The sequence below is a fragment of the Fulmarus glacialis genome, unplaced genomic scaffold (assembly GCF_000690835.1).
Source record: "Fulmarus glacialis isolate BGI_N327 unplaced genomic scaffold, ASM69083v1 scaffold43178, whole genome shotgun sequence".
Classification (NCBI taxonomy): Eukaryota; Metazoa; Chordata; class Aves; order Procellariiformes; family Procellariidae; genus Fulmarus; species Fulmarus glacialis.
The window spans coordinates 26,040-52,139 of NW_009228494.1; the positions used below are offsets into that span (position 1 = coordinate 26,040).

Consider the following 26,100-nt stretch of genomic DNA (forward strand, 5'->3'; position numbering starts at 1 on the left):
TTTTTTGAAGCTACAAGCAAAGTCTCTGAGGTTGGCTAGCCAAATCCTGTCACAGAAAAAATTAAAAGTTATGTTCTGCAGAAACAGGAAATTTATACAAAAAGGAGTCAGATTTCTGAAGATCCCTAAACATTAAGAACACTCAGCTAACCCAAAATGGCTAGGCTTGCAGTACCTTGTGCTGATAAGCAGGTAAAATGAAGTGTAATGGGTTAGAGACTCTGGCTGCTAGCAGGAAACTCCACGCAGATGACTGAATGATACCTGAAAAGTGAGCCCCAACTTCAGGTGAGAATTAGAGATACTTTTTATTAATCTCAATGTTGTTCAGACAAAAACAAACCTCAAACAGCAGCCGCTTAAAATAAGAAATGGTAACGTTTTATATTTACCAATTTGCAAAAGCCGGGGTAAGAGGCACACCGATAACTTCATGAACAGTCAGCTTCAGGGGAACACCAACTAGTAATTCTGCACTGTGTGCAGTGCTGAGCATGAGGGATTATTTAATATGAGCAAAAGGAGACAATCTGGGCAAGAGCTCTCCTCCAACTGCTAGACTAATTTTTGAAAGTATGCAAGTTAATTGGCACTGGAAGTGGAAATAGTCTTGCAGTATATGCCAAAAAAATATAGCACCACACTTGATGAAATAACCACACCAGACCCTCATGCCAATCAGTTGGCATAGATAGCCACAGCACTGGATTTCTTAGGGGGAAAAAGCAGGCATTCAACATTCACCTTAAAACTTTGTAAGCACACAAGAGATTTTAAAATCAATATGTATTTTAAAAAGTCACTTTCTTCCTTCTTTAACCTGCCAAAAACTGTGGATTGTTGCTTTCCTCCTGCAAGCTTAGCATTTTCAGCAGATCTATTCTGTGACTGGATGTTGCAAAGAGATACAGAATCCTTAACTCATCTCAGAAGATAAGTGAAGATGCTGATGATTTTATCTTAAATATAAATACACATGTGCTTCTCTGTGGGCAGATTCTGTTAACGATTTAGGATCTTATATATTTAAAGAATATTTACCAAAGTTCAGAGGTTCGCTTCTGACATTCAAACAGTAAGCATAGCTGAGGTCTGCTGTATGTTTATTTACCAGTTACTAAAGGTTCAGAAAGGCTGTAGCCTTTTTTTAAAAAAATCTAGCCAGCTACATATATATGTGTATGTATATAGAGAGATACATGTATACCCAACAAATATATGTATCTAAAATCACAGGTTTTATTTATTAATGCAATTAGATTAATTTAAGTTAGTTTAGCAGCTGAAAGGTGACTTTCCACGAACTGCCCTGTTTGTGTAACAGGCTCTGACCAAAATGTCAGTGCCTGTGTTGTTATGCTATGTGCAATATTATCACTGCAAACCTGATGCCAGAGCAGAGACTGCCAAATTGTACTGTCTCTGGTTGCTTTAGGATATGAATCTGGTAAGTATCAGAATACAATGGTACAATGGTAAGTACCAGAATACTAAAATTAAAAAACAAACAAAAAACCCCAAATAAAACCAAATTAGGAATGAAAAGCAGACTCTGACAATGCATGAAGGGTGCACAGAACTTCTTCAGTTCATTTTAGTCCCTCTTCCATTGCATAAGAATGTGGGTTGCACTCTCTATCCTCTTCCATTAGATCAGTACGCATGGAGACACACCAATTCAAAAACATGCAGCTGCCTGCACTAGAAATGTTTGTGGCACAAATGTGCTTGTTTCCAGCTCAAAGAGCAAAGCAGTCATCATCTCTCCTGTGTTTCAGTGACTCAGAATCCCTTTAACCTTATCAAGAACTTGCAGCCTTACAAGTTCAATTCCCACTTAACACAGAAGATACTAAATGCATTGAAAAAAGCAAAGTTCATGGATTCAGTCAGGAGAGCTTTTGGAGGAGCTACAGTTTTTCCTCTAGTGGGCTAACATACACCTACAGTGTACATTTAATAGCCATCTGGATAGGTAACTTCAATTCCTTTCAATGTTAAGAGGCATTTTATGACACTCAAGAAATAAAGCCAAAGAGGAACAGCTTGTCTGCAGCTTAAGAAAAATCAACGATTATTCCTTTGTTCCAGCTTCCTAAAAGTTGACTTAAATCCAGTTAAAAAAAAGAATAATGATACCCAGATATCCAGCTGGGGTCCCTCGTATTGCTGTCCTTCAAAGACTTCTGGGGCTGCATATGGTGGGCTTCCACACCATGTTGTCAGAGGCTCACCGCTCTTATAGAAATTTCCAAATCCAAAATCTGTTGAGAAATTAAGGGGAAAATCACTCCAAACTCTAGTTGCATGACAAAGAATAATTATATGCATGGACTAGGCCTGAAAGCTCACTTTCATTCATTCACCTTCCTCACCTCTGCTTCCTTACTGCATCGCACTGCTGACATTGTGTTAAACAGTATCACTAATCCTTCTATCAGTACTCCCACTGAAACCATTTATTGGGATGCTGAATGTCCTATACTGCTATTTTCATGACAACTATGTAATTATTAAAACACTGCAAAACTTCACAACCTGTAGGAGTTTTGAGTAAACTTCTACAGTTTGCTAAATCCAAGCTTATAAACAGGAATCACTAAAATTCAACAAACTGACAATCATGCATACATATGAGCTTATTTACTTGCCAAGAGATATCCGAGGTTCAGTACTGGATCTGAGATTTCCTGAGTTTTCTTTAGGTGCTCTCTAGCTCTGGATACACAACAAATATTGACAACAAAAGCATCAACTTTGGAGATGGCAGGAAGGAACTCTACCAAAAGCAATAAGCATGGGAAAACACGAAGCCTTTTGCTAGGAAAGAAACTCTGCTACTGGGATTGTCTACAGCCCTTTCAATCTACAACTGAAATTTACTATTCCACAACTAAGCAGTTCTTTTAAATGTTTCTTTTTATGGCTTAATATGGGACCAGCCATGGGTCCCATGGGACTTCAGTATTAGTCACCATTTGTAATAATCCTATAGTGAAAAGCAAAATGACAGCCATTATTACATAGAGACATGAAGTCAGATAGAGTCTGATGCAATTTATTTTTTTAGCTTCCCCTGTTGCTGCTCTCCCAGGTTGCATTTTTTTTTACTAGAATACAGCAAACAACATTAATATTGAGGAAGCTAGCTTAATGACTGAAATGAAACTGATTATTTTCAAAATGCAGAATTTCAGGTGGCTGCTACCACTCCCAGGTGCTCTGATCTGTAGCTCTCTTGCCTTCTACTCCACTCTTACCAGTGGAGCTCTTCACAGCCGAGATCCTCCAGTTCCTCTTATATCCTGCCGTCACTCTTGCTCCCTTTGCTTAGTTCATACATCATTTGCTTTAGCATTCTTTACTCTTCCTGCCAGAATCCTAACAGTCCCTCCTACATCCACTGCAGATACCCATTCTGAATACAGTCCTTCCATGACACTCCTCAGTATTAATACACAAGGCTCTTATTCATAAGGCTTTTAATAACAGCCATTGGAGCACAGTGTTTGGATACACCTGTTCACACCATGAATCAAAATACTTGCTCCACTGAAGTATAGTGGAGTTTTCTCATGGAATTCAATGAAGCCAACATTCCTCCCTGTTGCTCCCAGCATTACTGCTCTGTACTGCTTAGTCCTTTATTCCACTTGCGCTGCAGGCCACTCTGTATGTTCTCTGTGACAACAAATGCTGTTAATACTAAAGCAAAGAAGGAGGAGTTCTCAAGGACAGAGATCTGACAACAGCGACAAATATTTTTTGGATTTAAGGCTTTCAGGCAAACTGGCTTCAATTCACTAACTGGTCAGCTGTATCTCTGAAGGAAATACAGAATGGAGCATTGGCAAGTGACATGCAAAGACTGTCAAGTGCAGCAACATTGTTCGTCACTGGTCTACTACTGTGTGAAAAATGATTTAACTGTTCCCTGCCACTTTTTCCACACTGGAGCAAACTATGTAGTAGAAGGTTACAGAAGGTGTTTCTTTTCTTAAGGTGATAATGCTTTTACCCTTGTAGTTCACCAGGCTCCCGCAGAGTAATACTGCTTGCTGGTGTGACTCGAGGAATCCTGTGAAAGTCAACAGTGTTGATAAACAGTAATCAGGCCGTTGATTTAGTACTATCAAGCACCGAATACCTCAGAGGTATGTTAATATAATGCGGTGCTGATCAGCAGATAGCAAAACTGATAAACGCTGTGGTTAGCAGACACAGTACAGGCACTGCTGGTACCACTCCATTTACTTCTATTTGTATAGGTTGTGTTACTCAGAGGAAAGAGCCTGGTGCTCTCATCATACATCACGAGCTATAAAACCATGAGAGAACCCTCAGAATCAAAGCATATAGAAATATTAAACAAAAACTTACCAGGCTTAGATAAAGTTAACCCGGCACTGTTTTAGAGAAGCAGTATAGAAATTGAATTGGACTACTTACACTGAGCTTAACAGTAAAGTATTTGGTTGCTTTCCTAACAGAAGGACACAAGACCTCCATCAGTTCTTTTAATAGAACCCTTCCTGCAACATACATCAAAAATGAACATAGGCAGAAGAAGCAGTTTTGGGAACACCAAAACTGAAGAGGCGTTTAGAGCATTTTTTTCTTCTGTCTTCCAAGATTTTCCTTAGCATGTAATAAGGTATAGAATCATACAATAGTTTGGGTTGGAAGGGACCTTTAAAGGTCATCTAGTCCAACCCCCCCTGCAATGAGCAGGGACATCTTCAACTAGATCAGGTTGCTTAGACCCCCGTCCAACCTGACCTTGAATGTTTCCAGGGATGGGGCATCTACCACCTCTCTAGGCAACGTGTTCCAGTGTTTCAACACCTTCATTGTAAAAAATTTCTTCCTTGTATCTAGTCTAAATCTGCCCTCTTTTAGTTTAAAACCATTACCCTTGTCCTGTCACAACAGGCCCTGCTAAAAAGTTTGTCCCCATCTTTCTTGTAAGCATTGAAAGGCCGCAATAACGTCTCCCTAGAGCCTTCTCTTCTCCAGGCTGAACAACCCCAACTCTCTCAGCCTGTCCTCATAGGAGAAGTGTTCCATCCCCCTGATCATTTTTGTGGCTGCTTCTGCAACTGTCTCCACAGGTAAGACATACCACCCACTGCTTTAACACCTATACATGAACCTGCAGGAATGTTTTTGGCTTTTGAGGTTCCTGCTCTCTGTCAAATTTGGTTACGGGCAAGCAACAGATTCAAAAGTTATCTGGGAAACATACACAAACAGCATGATCTCATAGGCCTTTTGGCTGTTTTCATGAATTCTTTTAACTACGAGGTCACTAAAGATTTCAGGAAGAAATCTACAAGACTTAGAAAGGTATTCCAAGTCTTTGTGTTACACTGGTTAATTCTTATTACAAAGACTACCTATGTAATACCTTCCTCACCTCTGCTTCCTTACTGCATCGCACTGCTGACTCTCCATTGTGTTAAACAGTATCACTAATATAAGCAGATATTTTTAGTTGTCTTTAATGAAAGGTACTAATTAGGAATAACAGAGAATCAAGACTATGCAACCATCCAGCTCTCAGTATGGAAATCTCTACAGTGGGTAACGTGCACTGTAAGGTAATAAAAACAGCCACTATGCCATTTAGCAGCAATATTACTGGGGGGCATTCAAAATATAAACTGGCCTTTTTTACATACCTTGAGTTGGTGGCCCATTTGATTCAGGTAAGCAACTGGTAACTGTAGATCAGCCACAGTTATACACACACAATCAATGTCATTCTGTCCTCATTTTATCCTAAAGCTCATTTGTGGTAATCTTGAAGGAACAGTTAGATACAGCAATATAAATGTCTAACCTCACTTAGACCAGCTCTCAGTGGTGTTCTTCCACAAAAAATGCATCTAAAAATATTTTGCAATATGCATAAAGCAGCTCTTTGTATTTAGGAATTTCAAGGTATTGATTATGGTATTTGTCACTCTTATCAGGGGTTTTAGGGTGTGATACAGCATACCAGTTTTACAGGTGAGGACACTGGAACAGAGAAGTTAATAGACTAGCCCAAATTCAAGTAACAAATCAGTGACTGACCCAGGCCAGGGCCAGGCATAACTGAAGTGCCTGGTCATTCCCTAAACAGCAAATAGAAACCAGTCAGTCTCTGCTGAAAACTTTTGCCTCAACATTTCCACAGCCTGAAATTCAATGCTGTAATTCTGCTGTAAATTTTCTGCCATCTTTAATGTACATTATGTGCTCTGGGCACATCTCAGTCAGTGACCCAAATAGATCAGGGTATAAGGGGAAACGCTAAGTCTCATTTCCTTTTGTAAACATTGGCCTTACGTGTTTTTCCCTCAGTTGTAACTATACAGTCCAATACTCTGCACATAATTCATCACTGTCTCAACAACTGATCAGAAATTGCCTTTTCTTTTAAATAAACTAGTCATTCTGTGAAATCTTATTACAGAGATTTCTGAATTTGCTATCATAAGAGATCAAGTCTAAAAATAAGCAGGATACTCCTAGTCCATGATTGGATGATAAAGATACTGGCTTAATTAGCAGCAGCAGCAAGGTTGTGTTGAAAACATAGGAAAATGGGCTGCATCTACTTTCAACTACGTGACCACACACCTGAAACTTCTAGGTCTAACCCAAAGCTGCCAAAAGACTGTTCTTTATTTGTCTAGACCCCTTAAAGAAACTAGGCCAGGGGCCGAGCCCGTTACAGATAATTCCATACTGGGCCATCAAAAACTTTTCCCAGACTGCAATTATCCACCCAGGAAAACCTCTAATTTGGATCTGCAGGTACTCTGAAAACTCAGTCTTGCTTCACAGACAGATGGGCAGGTGCTCTGGCTCCTTGTACTCCAGTAAAGTCCAGTAACTCTGCTGCAAAGAGAAGAGCTAAATCTCTCTGGTGCCAGTAACTCCCAAGCCATTCTCGTAATTCCTCTTGCAGAAGAAAAAAGTGTCCAATATTTATGTGTCCTGGAAGTGATCCCAAAGTGCCTCAGTGCAGCTACACAGGACGTATTCCCAGAGACAGCTGACAATTGCATGAACACTAACTGCACCATTCGCTGCAGGAACCCTTGTGTGCAGATAAAGCCTAACCATGGGAGTAATTCTGGGACACCCACTTCCAATATGCAGCAGAGAGAGTACGGAATAGAATATTCTTGCTCTTTTCTGGAAGGTTCAAAATGCCTGTGGGATGGGATTTGCAAGGTCATTATAAAGGGCTAACAATAATAGCAACACGTTAAAGTCAATAGAAACTTGGCATGCCAATTCCTCTACAACAAAAATTCTGCAAAGATTCAGGTCCTTAACACTCCATGAATAAGATCTGTTTACAGTAATTCAATCCATGGAGCTCTTCAGTGTCACCCATAGTTGTAGGATTAATCCTTTTCATTTCTCATCACAAACTAACCATACCCGTTATTTGCATTCACACAAAGCAGGAATAGATACATCTCTTATATCCTTGCAGTTTTACCTTTTGTATTTCCTCCCCAAAATGCTTTTGTTCTGAACAAGTAAATCTCTGTTCTAGGAAAGCCGATTTGGTCATTAGATAGCCTTGTCATCCTCCCTTCAAGACTAGAACTACAGGACTTATCTGACATCAAATCTGCTAAAGTGATCCTAATGACAAATAAGGAGCTGCGGCCCATGGCTTCAGTCTGGAAGAAACAATTCATGAGAATCTACTGAAGAAAGATGATGATCAGAGCCTTTGGACTTATGCAAACTGCTTGGCAAAGGGGCTCTGGGGCATAAATAACTTCAAAATAGTTGTATTTCATGATTTCTCTTAACGGATTTGATTTAGAATCATCTTCTAGGGCAGCATAGTAGTATTTGGTGGATTGATTACTCTAAAAATCTGACCAGAAATTTGAGGACTTTTAAAAAGATAAACTCTAGTTCAAATACGAATAATTGAATTTGCTGGAAACAGTGATTGATTAAATCGGATCTACAATCACTCTAGCTCCTTAGAGATTTATGTATCTGTGTGCTGACTGCTAATGATGAGCTGTCATTTTTGTGATGACACGTGATACTCTTATCCCTCATCTATTTTTGCATTGTCAACAATCAGACTGGAAAGTTAAAAGACAGACAAATATTTAAGCTTCATTCTACCCTTTGAACCCAATGTCCCTAAATTAATATTGTATTCCAGATAATTAACATACCTTGTTACAAGAGAACATCTTGCACTACTGTAAACATCTGGTACAGGTGGAACCCTCAAGAGGTTAAATCTCCAACATCAGTCCAAGGTCAATGTACTACAAGGTCAGTGTACTAGCTCAAAGTCAGAAAATCAGATACCGAATCTCACAGCAATGAACTTTTGGGACTTGTCCATAATCAAAGAAGAGCCCCACTGCTTATCAGTAAGAAGGCTACAATGCCAGAAAGACTATTTGAAGGTCAGACCACACACAAGATCCGTAACAGTGTCATGCTCTGCAAGCACACAGAATGCCCGACAGTTGCATGAACAGTTACACAACGGCATTCTGGCATGTCACCATACTCTTGAGGTGCAAACAGCCAAGGTCAGCTGAGATTCCAAATCTACACAGGAAACACTGAATATAACATTCATGCTATCCTTCCTTTTACGTCCTCCTTCAGTTCTGAAACAACTGCAACTGCAGCTACAATAATAGAGGGGGAAACAATAAAATCTTCTACCAAAAAATCCCCTAATCGCTGTATGTCACCTGCCTTTTTCCTATCACAGCTAGACTTTTGTTGTGAATTTTTTTATTCTCTTTGAGGAGACTTTTCTTGACACATAATTGGCTTGGCAACCTTGACAATACTTCAGGAGACATGAAGCAATTTCTTCTCTCAGAAGCATTTTGCTGTTCTGTGTAGGTGTCATTAAATCTGATCTCTCCCTTCACTTACCTTGAATTTGTCAGATTTTCAACATCCTCTTAGTACTGCAGATAAATATCAATCTTTATGTCTGAACTGCAGCTCCTACTCAGGTGCCACCCTCTTAAATCTTTGTATCAGATTCACGAGTACACATACGTATATTTGTAAGCACAGCTATAGAAAGCATGACCTGCTTGGAAATACACAAGATTTCAATTCCTAAGAAAGTGAAACTCTTTGCCTATCCAGACTGGATTTAAATTAGCTATTTGGTGAATGGGGACACGTGGAAGCCACTTCAAAAAGGAACATGAACAAATCTGAACAGCAAAAGACAGAACAGAGTCTTTAAGTATGACTGCTCAATATAAGAGAAGCTTCAGGTTTATGTTACAATTAGGATTTTTGTTTTTTTACTATTATCTTTACATGCTTAATTTCTTAACACATATTAGTTTTATTTATGGTTACCAAAAGTATCTCAAGAGCAAGGACATCTTAGAACTGAATAGCATGATCCTTGCAAGGCTGTTACCTTTGCTCCCTATCTAAGCAACAGAATTACAGAACTTACGCTGTTGAGACAGTGCTTGACTGGGTGGGACAGCAGCAATTGGCTTCCATCTGATGGTCTTGTTACAGCACAGACGATTAAGTTTTATTAGGCAAATCCACGAATGAAAGGTCTATAAATTGATACTAGAAGGAGTAGCCAAGGATGCACTCTGTATAAGCACTAATACAACAATACTGGCTGCTGGGGTTTGGGGGTAGGGATGAGCACCAGGGGAATAGGCTGCAGAAAACGGCCAGCCTGGTATACTCTCCTTGTCACTGCTAGATGGATCTGACCCAGTATGGAATTCCTCATGAGTCTGTGGGCTTTGTCTAGGAGCTGTGTCTTATAAACCTGGAAAATGCTTCCTTCATTCTGTCTTTGATCTGCAGCTCTCAAACTTCAATTTCTTCCCTTTTTCATGGGCAAGGAACACCAGTATCCTTCAGTTATGAATTTCTGCTGAAAAAATAGCATGCATTGACAATACAAAGTACAGTAAGAGCCAGGTACTTCCTAATTCATACTGGACTTTTTCATGTAACATAGGACTTAAAACCAGTGTTGCATATTTCAGCAATCTGCTCTTATCTTTAGAAATCCAATTATATTCTATTGTTGGACAAAATAACTACCTGTGCAGGGAGATCAGCATTATTTGTTAGGGTACATAAATTATCATGGTTACCTCTTTTTGTTTCCATCATGCTTTCTACACTTGTGTCTTCAAATGATGTTAAACCATTTCTTAGGAACTCAAGAATTAATAGCATCCATGAAAACCATTTCAAAGAAAAAGTTCAGGATTTAGATAGGATACTGGATGCTTGGTCCATTGGGCTTCCTCAATTTTTAATTACTGCACTGTCAGTTTAGTTGTCCCACTTTTTGGAGTGTTAGAATGGCCAGGATTCAATTAAGCACAAAATAATCACTAGTCTCTCATTCTCTCTCTTCCCCCCCTCCACCTTTTTTCTACTTTGCAATTGCTGATCTACCATAATTATTCTGGATCAAAGGTAATTGTTTTTAACCTAAGAACACGGTTAAGTTTTCTCATTCCAGAGAAACGGATTTTAAGAACATTACTGATGTTTAAGGGAAAAACGTGCCAGCCACAGAATCCTAAAAGGACTGAAATCGGACTTGTTACCAGAGGACTGAGATTATATAATGGAGGGATCTTTATCTTCTTAACATTTGCCTGAATCTGCACATTAAAAAAATACAATCATTTGCAGCATTGTGTTCAGTTGAATAAACACTGTGTTTGTGCAATCTGCAAATATTGGCTCTCAACATTTGCGGTATTTTGCTTCTCAATCTCATTACCCCCTTTAGAATAATCTTGAATTTATAAGGTATCATTTTTTGAACATTCATCATTTAAATGGAATCTGTTTTCCTGTTAAAAATGGAAACAGACTAAGATTTCAGACCCGTTTGCAATTTGAAAAATGGAAGCTCCCTGCCAGAGCCACTGCAACTTCTGCTGTGCATCCAGCAATATGAGGTAGTCTCTAATTTGTACCTCTAAAAATCCTTTAGAAGGGATACTAGCTTCAGAGCCATAATTAATCTATTCTTCTAAAATTACCAACAGAATTCAATCTGCCTGGCTTCATAGAGCCCCATGGATCTTTTGTTAGAATAGTAATATGAGCAAAGGAGATAATCAGGAGAGAGGTACTGATAAAGGAAAGGTATGAGTGTGTTAGAAACAAATCTGACCCACTTCATGAACTGAATGCTGATCAGCTAGTTCTGACGTCAATGCATATTTTACTGTCCACCAGCAAGACAAACCAGCACCACAACCTACTTCAAAATAACAGTCTCTCCTACCTGATTTGGTTCAAACACAGTAGCTTTACCACCAAGATGGCATGATTTCTGCAGACATCTATAAGGCATCTTAATCTGGCAGTTTTGTGGGGCTGGAAGTATACAGAGAGAAGCTCACTATTCCATCCTCAATTCAAAGCTGTATTTAATTTTCACAAATGCACAGATGTTTCACTGTACAGACAATGAGCAAGTTTTATTTGATGAGAGCACAGCGTATCAGTGATCAGGAACTGAAATCCAGTCCCTATGATCCCTTCCAAAACAAGCAAAATGTAGAGGGTACATGAACAATCCAGCTATCTATAGGCAATAACTTTGAGAAGAACAAAGAAGGTTTACCTTGCTAGTGCTAAAAACAAATTCGATGTCAAACTTGATGGAGGCTGCCTGGTATGGCATTCTTCAGCCACAACCTTCTCAGTGGACATTTTATCTGATTAATACCTTCTTTTATGTTACTTATGCTAAAACTTAAGCTTGAGGCTTTTGCTCCCAACTACCTAGTATCTTCTAGAAAATAACAGTCTATCAAAGCTCTCACCTCAAGCTCTTTACGCATCCCCTGTTTCTTGTCCAGTTACTAAGATTGAAAAGAAAGATCCTTTGAATTCTATCTATCGTCTTCCTTTTAGAGCAATATTAACACAAAACTATTAAATTTCAGTCCAGCCTCCTTGTTTAAGTATAAAAGGTGGCTGTCTCATCAGTTTTAGGAACACTCATTTTTTAATCTTAGTTTATTCTCCTGATAGCTGAAATACTTTATGTGCGTTTCTGTATTTGACTAAAAAATGTTGTATTCTTAAAGAGTAAAAGCTTCAATAAAAGTCTTAGAAGCATCAGAATGAATCAAGAGGTCCTCTGGAAGTTAGGAAGAGCCTGGAATGGCCATGAGTATCTATGTGAATTTCAAAACTGCTTGGAGTGATCAGCAAGGGACAGCCCCACGCAGAGTGCTGGGGTCCAGTGCAAACACTGACACTGCAGAGCTTTCTATCAAAATAATTCATTGGTTACTGTGTTGTTTTTCAATTGCTAGACTAATTCGAGTTAGAGAGTAATTCTAGCTGTCAGAGTTGCGATCCTGGCTGCCCTTTGTTCTTCCACAGTTTGATAAATGAATCATGAAGAATATGAACCACTGGAAGAGACTGTTCTCAAAGATCTGTACAGCACCAGATAACTCCAAAATCACAGACAAACCATTCTGTGGAATTCATCGTCTATCTCCTTTACAGAGAAAAAGAAAACAACTGAATCAGCACAAATCACTACAAAGTTTCTAGCAGTCATAACTTTCCTCCAGCTACTTTATCACCAAAACTGGAGACAGGAATTGCTATCAATCTGATAAAGCTTGACAAAGATACATGAAAGAATCAGTCCATATGAATCACTGTCAGTTAATGTGATCATTTACATACAGACCACCTGTAATTAACTTTCTGTAATACAGAGGTAGAGCACAAGAGCAGCTAAGAGGAGGAAAGAGACAGCAGCAGCTGATGATCTAGTAACTACCATTTACCAATGCTTTTATTTGAATCCCTGGAGAACCTATGCATTGAAATTCCCCGCGACAGAATAGTTCATGTCTCTAACCTTTCTTCGGTTAACAGGTCTCCTGAGATGCCTTTGAAGTAGCGTTTTTGTGAGCCTGTGTCATGCTTGCACTGCAGTGTTCAGGGAGGCAGGGAACTTGCACCCCTGCAGTGCTAAGGACATCCGTGAAAGGAATACCTTTGAATACGGCCCCACTCCAGCACAGTTGAGGCCCCTGAGGAGTTCTGAAAAACTATGCCAAGCTGAACATGACAAGCTGCAGTGCAGAACACTGGTGTGGAGGAAAAGAAATTAGAAGGGATAGAATGTGGTGGTGAAAATGGGGAGAAGAGCGGCAGATCAGAAGGCGAGGAAAGAAAGCATAGATGAAAAATAGCACAAAAATTCCCTTATATTTAGTTCAGTTACTCATACTAAGTGGGGTCCACGTGACTTGCAGCTCTTAGACACAGTATGTACTGAAGCCATACATTGTTCTGGTAAATACAATTGTATGTCAGTCATAAATCTCCAGGTGCTATGATTGTCAGTAGGTGCTAGAAATAAATGCAAGTTTGAAATCAGAAATGAGAAAAGTAAAAATACTCTACAAATGGTAGTGCTGATGAATCCACTGGATTAAAGCGTAACAAAGTACCAAAACCCTTTCACTGTCAAATTCACAGCCTTATTACCAACAGCTGTGAGCAATGAGTGCAGATGGCCCTATTTTCAGACTTTTGAGACATCACCACCAATTCAATCTCAATGTTATTAGTTATTATACTTGGGCCACTTTGTTATAAAGTCCAGACATCGTCTCCATCCCAAACTGTTTCTTTAGCTTTCTTCAGGTATCAAAAGCCCTAAATAAGAACTTATACCAGAACTGCATCTTCCTGCTACAACAGTTGCAAAACCCTTTTACTTCATCTGATACTAGCTTTTAATATTTTTACAGTTTAATATGAAAGCCCACAATAGAGTATAGAGAAAATTAAAAGATAACCGTAAACAGTTTAACATCAAATGAAATGAAAAAGAGGCTACTGCAAAGACTCTGCTATTAATTTATATAAAGTGTTAAATAACAATTTTTACAGCTTTTATGAACCTACTGTAAAATTCCCACTCTGAGATGCTAAAGAGCCATGAAATACGGAGAACATGCCAAGGAGCAGATTAATAGGTTTCCCTCTCTAGCTTCAGAGAATCTGTTTTCCACACTGTTTCTTCTGCCAAAAAAACCTGCCTTACATTCAGATTTGATAACAGTAGCCTAATACTCTATGAAAATCATGGTTCTGGAACTCACATAGCTGTATTTTCCTTTTCCTCAATTTTAATTTATCCGTTACTTAACCTTTCTGTAAACTCTTAAACCATGTGAAAAAGATGCTAGAGGTGGAAAGGTGGTGGTAAAGAATAAAGAAATGAATGTTTTAAATGTACAGACAAAACCAAAGGTCAATAAAAAAGCAACAAACATATCCAGGATCTGGGAAAGCTACTCCATTAATACATACATTAGTACAAAATCCTTCTTAGTCCATCAGTAAAATCCCATTTCATAGGCAAAGATAACCTATGTTGTTTTTTGGGTGGGTTTGTGTTGGTTTCGTTTTTGTTTTTTTAAATAGCAATGACTATGGATTCCTTTTCTCAAAGTTTAAAGAGGATAAAATTCTTGCTCAAGAAATAGTTTTCATCTCAAAGGTGAGTGCTCATTTTAAAAGACTGTATAGAATTACCCATTCTGGTAAAGATGACTTGAAGGGATTTAAAAGATTTTTCCTGAGGGTGAAGTTAATCCCCAGAATTAACTGCTTAGTCTTCCCAATGTTTGCTGTAGTATTGCAGAGAAAAGGGTGATTCTTCATGACAGATGCTAACAGGTGTTAACTTTTCCTTTAAAATCTTTAAGGACACTGTCTTCGTACTCCATAGACAAAAAGGAGCGCATCCTTGAGAGTGCTGGCACATTTAACACTTTTCTGCAATTTTATCCTTACAGAAAGCATTAGAGATCAAGATACATTTTCAGTTCATCCATTTCAGAAATGCCAGAGAGGAAATTCAAGGGTAAAATAATCCAGCAGTGATCTACAACTCAGAAATATTTTATCACTTTACCTTTCTCAGCCTGATTGGCTATCTATTCACACTTCCTTCTCAGAACTAGCAAGCTTACTCCTATAAAAACCAGCTTCTTACAGCAGTTAGCCTTCCTCTCCTGCTCCCGTATTATTGATGGCTGAAGTTCAGCAGTCCTCCAAATCAAGATGTTATCTAGCTTTCCCATTTCAAGTGTCGCTGGGCTAACGTCAGTATGGGAGGATTCGTGGAATTGTAATGAGCTGACAACCGACAGAATGATTTCCATTGCTAGCAACATCTGCTGTGTCTAAATTTATAATTAAAATGAAATCATGCATGCAAAAAGAAAAAAATCAATAAGCTTCCATTTTGAGTTTTTCTAATGTTGAAAGAAGTTATTTGATTAACTCTGTTTTAACCTGAACATCTGGCAGCATTATAGACACGTTATGACACCACAAAAAATGACTGTAACTCTAAAAATTATTTCCTTTTTCCTGGAAGTATAATAGAGCTAATCTAGGAATTTTTAGCTACATGTGCTGTGATATCCATAATGCAAAAATATTACATGTATTACTACTCTGATTTTCTGTTTACAGCAGGATATCTTGGGGGGCAGCAGCAATTGAATTACTGGAACGGCCTTCATAAAAATAAGGTGTTACTGAATATCATCTACATTCTGAGTACCTGCTATTTTGATGTTCATGTTGTTGTCAAGCAAAAGATTTTCAGCCTTCAGATCACGGTGAACAATCTTTCGACCATGGCAATACTCCACTGCTGACAGGATCTGCCAGAATTTGCGCCTGGCCTCAGACTCACTTAGACGGCCATGGTTGGCGAGGTAATCTGTTAAAATAAAGCAGGTTGAAATGGATTAGACAGCAAGCAACAACCCTGAAACTAAATAATTTCTCTCAAATAATTAACACTAGGAAACTCAAGAAGTATTTCAGCCAATCCCAGCTTCCAACCCATTATTCTCGCACCCTCCCCTCCAAAAGAATGGAAAAAAAAAGTAATAAAAAGCTGCTGTGTAATGAAACTCTACTCTCTGTTCCTTCTCTTAAAGTTACCTGACTATTCTGATAAATATTTTCATATAACACAACGCTGGTGGAATGGGGAATACTTGGAATAACTGGCTTCACCATCATGAGGTACTTTAAGCTTTAGCCTCTTATCAGTTCATGCAAGCTTCACGCCACGCTTCTCCCTCTGAAGCCTCAACAGAGGCTGTGTGGTGGCTAAAAGTATTTTTTCTCTGGAAATAAAACAGGTACCCATAAGGTACCCATCCTGACCTCCCTCTTGTCTTCATTGCATCACAAGCAGAAAGAACATTTTGTTTTCATATTTGATTATGTTGTAAAAACTAATGTTAGCCCTGAAACAAATGATAGCTCTGAAACTGAAGACTTCATTTATCCTCAGGAACAAAAACAAGTGAAGCAGCAGCTGTGTGAGTCTTGACAGAAACAGCTTCTATAGCCAATTCTATTCTTTCTCTTATGAGGCATAAAATCAAAGAATCAACTGTTAGGATGGTTTTAGAATTGCCTTCAGCATCCCACAAAGAATGCAGTTAATGGCCAAGGTGCAGCAAACGCGTATAGATACTGTACCCAGTGATCACAGGTGAGGGCTGAGCATATACACACGTAGCATGTCCAACCACTTGCTGCATCACAACTAGTACTGAAGTTAAACAAAAACCAATGAGCAAGAACTAAACTGCTGGAGCTGCTTCCAACCCCTCCTAATAATCATTTATAGACAAAGTCCCATGAACAAGAATCATCATTTACAGACCAGCTGACACAAACACTTCTGTCTGAATTCAGTTAACAGGTTCAAACAGCTGCTTCTGCAAGTTGAAAATTGAACATGATGTAATGGAGATTTCGAGCCTAGTTCTGTTTATTTATAAGAATCTCTGACAAAATCCTTAAGCAAAATTATTAATCATATCTTCTAAGCTAGTTATGTAATCTCAGTGATCCAAAAAGTGTAATCTTCCCCCACACAATGCCAAAACAGAATACCTGGCTTTGTTAGGTTGTGGTGTTTTGTTTTGTTTTGTTTTATCAGCTTTATGGGTGCTTGCAACAGTTTCATTTAAGCTTTTCTGCTTTCTTTATGATAAGCAGAGAAGGCCTGAGCAGCTCACATTAAGCACACTCTAAAAACCTGAAAATACATTTCAAGTAAAACTTCACTGATGGTACACTTCTGCTTCCTTCTTACTACAGGTAAGGACAAAGAAACATGTTGTTCAGGAGGAGGGGGCACAGGCCCACCCACAAACTATGAGGAAAATATTCAGAAAAACATGGAAAAGAAATTATTTGTTGTTGGATTGTATAAAATCGACCACTTCACTGACCTTGCATTCTTATACATCACGAGTTCTCTGCTGCACTTGGGTCACTAGACTACACTGCCATTAAGTGCTCCAGACAGTGTGATATTGATTATCAAAGTGACTTCCGAATTATATTTTCACTCATACGGTTTAAATAAACAAATGCAATCATTAATACACTATCTTCTTAATATGGTCAGTAAAACAGGCTTATTTCAAAGATGTTTTATAGGGGGGTCATTTAGGAAAAAGTTCTATACGCCATTACCGAGGTAACTTAACTTTGTTTTACTTGTGGTGGGATTGAAAGGATTTCATGCACTAGTGTTACTACCTCCCAAGCACATTCTACAAGCACAGAGGCTTGCTGAACCATGAACCATCTGAAGCGGCAGACTAGAGACCTCAGTTGCAGTATACCCATTTCAGCATCCCTAAAAATATTTTTAAGCAAAGCAGGTTAGATCTCATTTCTGGAACCTGCAGATCTGAAAACTCTCCTCAGAGCTTATAATCTACCTAAGTCTTAATACACTTTTAGCTGGTTTAACTTGGCAAAGCACAAGAACAAAAGCCTGGCAGTAAGGGGAGGTCATAATATTTGCAAGCTAAATATCATTCAGTCACAAATAATATCAAGATGAAGTCAGATATCAAAGGCACAAACTAAATTACACTGAATGCAAGCCAGCCCTTTAAGCTGTTAATCCATCACTTGTTAGCAATGCAGCAAACAAGTTAATGAATCCAAGCTGTCATTTGCTTTTATGGCTCTAGCCTGTCAGGACTTATTTAAAGATTCCAAACCACCTTGGCCTTAAGTATTCCACCCAGTCTAGTAGTCTGCACAGAATAGGTCATTTATTCTGAAATACACCACCTTCCTCTCCTGGAGAAGTAGAACATACCACAGCCTATCTAAATAAGTGATGGTACGTGCAAGGATACTGTTTGTGCATTAACTAGCTTGCAAATAGGAAAGGCTGGCATACAGGCAGTGTGCCAGTCCCTGGGTTACAGAAACCACTTTAAGACAGCTGAAAGTTCTTAGAGACATTCTGCTACAATAGCTAGAATCTGGACACTGAATATGCATGTATATACCTGTGGAGCTAAGAACTGTGACTCTTCAGTTTTTACTGTAGATACCTAGAACAAAGCACCCTATTGCATCTTGCAAAGACTGAAATAGCAAAGCTACCTATGCTTTCATAAACATATCCTTTGACAAATCTTACCCTCATGTTATACCCTCTGGCTACACGTTTCTGTGGTAGGTTTTTTCTCATTTTTCTATAAAAAAATAGAAACCAGAAGCTATCTTAGATTCAGCTGGATCCACAGCAGAAAGCAGCAGGACTTTTGTCACAAGGCAGTTTCCTGTCCAGCCTTTTCAGTAGTCCAAAGTCCAAACATTTGTTTACTAGACAATTGAAAGATTAAGATGGTATTTACTTTAAAATGTACGACTCAGACATTGTCTGGCAAACCCAGTAGTCAATGCTTCTCATTTAAAATACGGTCCTTCACTTACGTGGACAATTGTACACATTTTAAATTTGGTATGTTAAGGCTCTGTTAAAGAGGCGCATACATACCAAAGTGAGTACAGTGAAGGATAATGAAGATGATTAAGGGACTGGAGCGCTTGTCATACAAGGGGAGGCTGAGAGAGCTGTGGGTGTTCAGCATGGGGAAGACAAGGTGCAGAGGGGAATCTTATCATGTGTATAAATACTTGACAGGAGGAAGATGACAAAGCCAGATTCTTCTCAGCAAAAGTACCCAGCAAAAGGACAAAAGGCAGTGGGAACCAACTGAAACACAGGAAATTCAATTTAAACCTAAGAAAAAGGTTTTTTTTCTGTGCAGGTGATCAAATGCTGGAACAGGTTAGCTAGAGATTGTAGTCTCCATCCGTGGTCCTGAGCAACCTGCTCTGGTTGACCCTGTAGACATTCTCTATAAATCCCTTCCAACCTCAACTCTTCTGTGATGTGGGTTCAGTGTAAAGCCGTCAAGATATCACTCATCTGGTTCAAGCTTAGTAAGGAACAAATAATCCCATATTAGGGGACACATCGTATTTCTAGTCTTATGAATGCCTATGAACAGAAGCAGTAATAATCGGTTAGAATTTCAGCTAAGAAAATCTACATTAAACATTAGAAAGAATCTTTATAATTAAAAAAACCTCAGATCCTGAATAGCTTTGTCTAGGAAGGTTACTGAATGTTTCTCTAGGGACATTTCCAAGAATGGTGCAGCTGATCCTGCGCCGAGGCTGGGACATAGCAGATAAGGTGCTCAAGCCCATTCCAGTCCAGCTTTCTGCATCTCTGCTCAAAACATGTATGAAATTGTCCAGGACAAACTGCTAGGCTCTCACAGGTACAAACATAATTAAATACTAATGTTCTAAGAAATCAAAGAGATGTCTGAATGTCTCCTTCACATGGAAGCATTTCTGGAGATACTTCAAGTTTATTCTTCACTTAAACAGGTGCAAGATGCTGAGAAGTTGACTTTATAAGCACAGAGGTTTATACTATCAAACACGTCTCCTTAAGGCTCAGTATATATGCTGAAATACTCTAGAAAACTTGTAAGACTGTCTTCTGTATCAACTGAGCTGGGATGCTGCAATATCACAAAGGACTAGCTATGAAAGGAATCTCATTCTCAGCAAAATTTGGTTTCAGGACAAACTTTGGCTTCCCTAACGAGTAGAACAAAATCCAGAACAGAATTCAGGTTACTTTGGTTAAACTGTGCATCAGTTACTGCATGTTTCCAAGAGAAACACTCAGAAAAGCATCAAAAATTGTAATAGCACTGTTACTTTTTCATTTGCACAACCATAGCACACTTTGCATGACTAGTTACTGTACATATTTAATGTAGGAGTGTTTTCACATCTAGCTGCTGTTTTGTGTAAGAAATGTTTTTCCAAATATTTACCAGCCTCTCTGAAGTTCAGTGCTTTGCTATTCCAAAATCAGATTTACTTTGAGATCTTCTTGTCAGGGATGTTTGATTTTGCATGCATAGAAAATGATACCAACCAGACTGCCCAGGCTGATCTATTTTCCCATACAATCACTAGGCACACACTGTGAATGCACAAGAGCCTCTTGCAAAAACAGGCTTAAGTCCCAAGGTACCCTTTGGGACAAGAGAGGCCGAACATAAACAGGACTGACTAAAGGACCTGATTTTGCATTTCTGTGCATTACTATCATTCCACAAAAGTAAGTTTTTAAATGGGGTGGTGGATGCCCTGGCTGGCATCTGGCAAGACTAAAAAATAAACATTTTGTTTCCATTGTGAACACTTTTGAAAAGCTCAGAATAATCTTATGGTTCTTCACAGTAAAGCAGAGAGATGCCTGTGTAAGAGTAGAAGAATTAGCAAAATAATGTAGTCTGGCAGTATCCCATTATTTCCTGTAGGTTCTCTAAAAGGCAGCAAGGTCCTCGCAACCTACTGTCCAATTGCAAAACAGACTGAAAGTTGTAAGGAACACCTAAACAATCAGGAAAGTCAACTATGAGATGTAAGATAACAGAGTGGGTATGCAAATACAGTTAAGCTGTTCTTCCCAGGCACCATGTCTGGCAGTTGAAATGTTTGCCCCTTAACTATTTCTTAGTCTTTCTCTCCTTCACATTTCTATCATGAAGTAGAAAAACGAAGTACCAGAAAAGTACATACATAGGTACAGTCACCCTTGTCATGTGTCAAATGCTGTACTGGAGCTCCAGATGAAGAAGTTGTGCTATTATCTCTTGTTTGGTAGTTTCATGCTAAAACCCAGCAGGAGGCCACATGAGGAAATTGAAGGACAAGATCAAAATAACTGCTCCTAAACTTCAGCCAAAAGCAGCACGTTCCTTTAAATAGTTACAATTGTTAAGCTGACATAAATCACACAAGCTGGTAGTTTGATCACGTTTAACTGCTTTTAAAATGCACATGTAGTATGTCAGACAGCAAGAGTGGGTAGAAACAACCATAACTGAAAGCTTGGATATTCCCTTTCCCCCTGCTGAAATAGGCTTAATAGTCAGCTTCCCCCTCCACAGTCTGCATTCTTGTAATATAAACAGTCACTGATGAGAAGCTAGAGAATTAGCCCTTCAGAACAAGTTCACTGTAGTTGGTTTAGCTAACAGATAATCTGCATCTCAGCTGTTTTAGAGACTTCAGGTGAGAGATGCTGAAGAAGGTTACAAGGTGGTGGCTGTAAAGATACTTTTAAAAACACAGCAGAACAGCTAGTTAAAAACTTTATAGATCTGTAAAGTATTAAGCACAACTGAAACCTTTTTAATTCAAGTATTTTATTAAGCTTAAAGACCTTTTTAAAAAACAAATCTAAAATGTAACAGCATTTGAAGTGTCTAGGCTAAACACGTTATTCACTGCAATGACTTTAACTGGGAAAAGGCAAATTCAAAACTGCTGTTGAATATAGAAAATTTCACTGAAGCTATGAAGACAGTGAAGAATGTTAGTACAGGGGTTAAAAATAATCCCGTCCATGAACTACCAGTCAGTACTATGAAATGACAGTTTAGCAGAGCTGAAAAGACTCAATGAGGTTTAATACCAGGCTACTCACAATGAACTTGAAAGCCTGACATGGTATTAAGAGAACATTTCCCAGTTACCAACTACAGACAACCATCCTGAAGAGCATGCTATGTTCTTTGAAGTATCTTATTCAAGAGGAAGATAGAAAAGGGACTTCTGTAAACTCTCACAAATTTTGTACATCACTGAGTAGCAAAGTTACTCACAAGAGCTATGACAAAGGCTAACTTCAACCTATGGAGTCTAATCTATCAGCTCCTCCTGTACTCAAGAGAAGAAAAAGAGGCTCCTCTGGAGGGTGAGTCAAAGTTCTGAACCAGCCGCCTGAGAGGCCTCTCACTCCTCACTGATTACAGAGGGAACATATAGGAAGATCAGCCCCCATAGACTCAAGTTTGTCTTTCTCATTATACATCTCCCAACTCACTAGCTTTTGAGTAAAAATTTAAATAAGCTGTTCTTGCCACAGACTTAGAGGTTTTTTTGTTTTGTTTTTTTTAAGCCCTCCCCCCCCAGTGCAATCAAAGGTTAGTCAAAGAACAAAACGGAGTACAATATTTAAATGCTGTCAGGAGACTGATTAATTAAAGAAATAGCAGGTTCCACAGGTTTCTAACCATCTTGCTTTACAAGAGAAAACAAAATAAAATCCCCAAAAAAGCTGGCTCATGCATGGCAAAGTGTTAGAAACTTTGAAGACACTTGGGTACAGGACTCCAGAAGAGCATCCCACTACTTGTGCTGTTTGAAAACGAATGTTATAAAAGGGAGACGCTATTTCACACATTGTTAGACTTGACATGGCAAATTCAAAACACCCAAAGAAAGACCAGGACAGGAAGGAGAAAAACCTCATATAGTTTGAGTCATCTTTCTACTATTTTGGTTTTTTAAATCCTACCCTGCTTTTCTCTATTTTCCAGTTACATCAAAGTTGCCCTGGACATGATATCCTGCTTATGACAAGCAGTCCAATGATAAGGACTTAGAAAAAAAGGGGGGGGAAAAAAAAGATAACTCAGACAACAAGAAGAGACTTTGAACATTTGAGTTCTGTTTCCATGAAATACATCCCCCCCACCCCCAGTGTAAAAAATAAAGATAAGCCAGGCTCCACCTCTTCGGCACTCCAATCACCAGGGCCCTCTACATGTTGAACTCCATTCCATTCCCCTCTGAGTTCATTCTGCCTGGTGATGTTAACTGACAGTTTCGGAGAAACTTTCTCAGCAACTCCAATTTTGTTATTGCAACTAAAATGCATGTAAAAACTCTACATGCCTGGGTATCAAGCATAAAACTCATGAAATTAGCTTTTATTGAGCAAGAAAGGTTGTTACTTTAACACCTCAGTCCAATTCCTAAACAGAGCAACAGTACCTGCTATGTATGAAATACTCCAGCTAAAAAGATTTTCTTTACCTTTCAGAATATTTCTGCTCCTCTGCTATTTTTCTATTCCTTTCTTCTCTTACTCTACTAGGACGTGCTAGACTCATTCATGGAAAATAAACCCATCGTCCTGGGTACCATTCAAATTTAAAACAAAGCTGTTATTACTTATGGCTAGACAGTAATCATTTGCTCTTCACCTAGCACTTACTGTTGCAGTGCACTTTCTGTCTGAGAGCCTGCAGAAAAAACAGAAGAGACTTCCCCCCCCGAAATCTAACATGTTTCTGCTATTACCTCATTTCTGCTTCCTCCTCCAAAAACATATATAACAGTGTCAAATACATACAAGAGCAGAATATCCCATCCTTAATTAAACATGCCACTCAGAAATCATTCCAATAAATCAGAAAAAAAATTAATTTAGAAAACACTCTACAGAAATATTAAGTCTGTAATAATGGACCCAGAAAGATTCCTTAGTTATTTTAATGAGAAAACAAGGTCTAAAAGAATTAGCTAAACTGTGTCTGAAGCATACATTAAAGGATCTGCAAACAGGGAAAGTCTCAGAGCCCAAAAGGCTTTGCTTCTTCAGAAAGAACTAGGAGTTTAAGTCAAAGTTTTACAGGAAATGATACACATTTAAGCCAAGACAAATAATAAGGCAAAAAGAGTCACCATCCAAGTTACTTCTAGAATCTTTAGCTATGCTGATTAAAGTTTTAATTTTTTGCCTTCTGTTAATTTGTTTTTCCCTATGACCACCTCACTTTCTCACATAAAGCAGCAGCAAAAAAATAATTCTGGTCATGTAAATGCAACTTAATAGTTATAGAATCTTGACTGAGTACTGAGAATGTTTCATATATGAAACCTTAAAACTACATAAAATACACAAACTTAACCTGATGTAGGTACAAAGGTAATTTTTAGATAGATTTTTGGCTTATGCAAATCACTTATGCAAGTCTGCATACAAATCTTGCAAGACCAACAACCTCCAATGTTGTTGTAGTTCCCAAGGCAAGTAGCAAGATGAATGGAAAGAGTTCAGAAGAAAAAAAAAAAAAAAAACCAAGAGTTGTAGGCCAGCCTGCAACTCATGGCTGGGATTCAAGATTAGCACTGGTTCGAGAACAGCAGCTTAGAAGGTGGTGAAAAACAGAATCCCCTTTCTTCTTATCCAGTGTTTCCAGATGGTAATCAGTGCACAGCAAATCATGCTGTTCCTTCAGAGAAAAACATAACACAAAAATAAACGAAGACAACGAAACACACATTCTTGAGAAATGCACAAGATATTCAAAGGTTACCAGACCCCAAAACAGACCTATGCTAACATGCTGTATACAGAAATGGAAATAACATTCTTGGTATTTTATCATCCCAGCCTTATTAGAACATTGTCTTGCTATTCTGCAGGTTGTCAACCATTTCAAACAAGTTTATGAATAGCAAGCTCGTCTTTGGTCAGAACACTCTGACCCAAATATTTTGTCGCATGTGCAGGAGCTGAAAAAAATAATTTTTTTACTTTGATCACTAATGCACATTTTAAAGTTAAAGGCACTAACACAGGTTAATTAAGTTAAAGGCACTAACAAAAGTCAAAATGAAATGCATTTAACTACTTAGTGTCACATTTCCTATGTTTCTTCTTTGTGGCCTAAAAAGGAGCACTGCTTGAGAGGACTTCACTGCTACCCTAGCCTCAATAGCTTAGAAAAATCTCAAACAATAACTTGGGACATCTATGCACAGTACAATGATGAAAGATAAAATGCCCTAGAGATAACCGATAATGGCACAGCACATGCCATAAGCCTTACTTTTTAGAGTTATGACAGTTATTCAAGCTACACTGAAGGAGAGCTCAAAGGCTACAACCTGGCTGCCATAACCAGGTCTGTGTTACATGTATGTAGAAGTTGTTTTACTGTGCCTGTTACCACAATCAAGAAGGGAGAGAGAGTGCAGGAATCGCCTTCAGTACTAAACGCAAGCCTCAGGAGCATGGAATCACTTTTTCTATTCACTCCATAGCCCTCGGGAAGAGTAAAGGCTGACGCACAGCCACTTCACAAATTTCCTTTTACATGATCATCAGCAGAAGATTTGAAAATTTAGTAAGCTTCCTCAATTCTTCTGGTCCTTCAAAATACTGAAGGATTCTTACTGTTCTGCACTTTGAGCGATTATGTACACTAAAAGAGGGCTGAGCAAGTGTGAACTGTTATCTGCTCAGAATATTTACATACTACAATTGTCCTGCACTGATTTAAGTAACAACATTTTCCAAGGAAATAGAATGAGATCTCTATTGTAGTCCAAGCTGAGCATTACAAAACAAAAAATTTGCATCGTGAAGTATTACAGATAAAAAAATACTGTATTTTACACAGATTTAACACTGAAGTTCCTGCTTGAGTGATGAGTTTGAGCCAAAGAACAAGAATTAATGTGAATTTGACCACGCAGGTCAACACAGACAACCTAAAATTTTTATTATGAGTGTTACTCTAAGTCACCCTGACACCCCCTCCTGCCCACCATGTTCTTCCTTGAAAACATACTGCAAAAATCATGTCTGATAAATCAGTACTTAACTGCACAAGAAACAGATTCTTCAGTTTCCCTGAAATACTGTTTGAGCCACTGTTCATTATCAGGCTGAACATTTGAATATAGTTTTTAATCTCAACTCAGTGCTGGAAATCTGCTAATTCTGTCAGCTGAGATGAGAGTTTATCCTGCACTGTTCTATTTAACAGCTATGTGTTCTGCTAA

General features: G+C 38.6%; 1 protein-coding gene across 1 annotated transcript in view; it reads right to left on the reverse strand.

The window, feature by feature from the left end:
- Window positions 1-26,100, reverse strand: part of SIK2 (salt-inducible kinase 2) — a gene marked incomplete at its 5' end in the record, with an annotated part of 45,624 nt that overhangs the window by 15,934 nt on the left and 3,590 nt on the right. Inside the window, 2 exons of the mRNA XM_009583496.1 lie at window positions 2,140-2,264; window positions 15,644-15,805. Coding sequence (XP_009581791.1) covers window positions 2,140-2,264; window positions 15,644-15,805 — 287 coding nt within the window. The remainder of the gene's footprint in view (window positions 1-2,139; window positions 2,265-15,643; window positions 15,806-26,100) is intronic.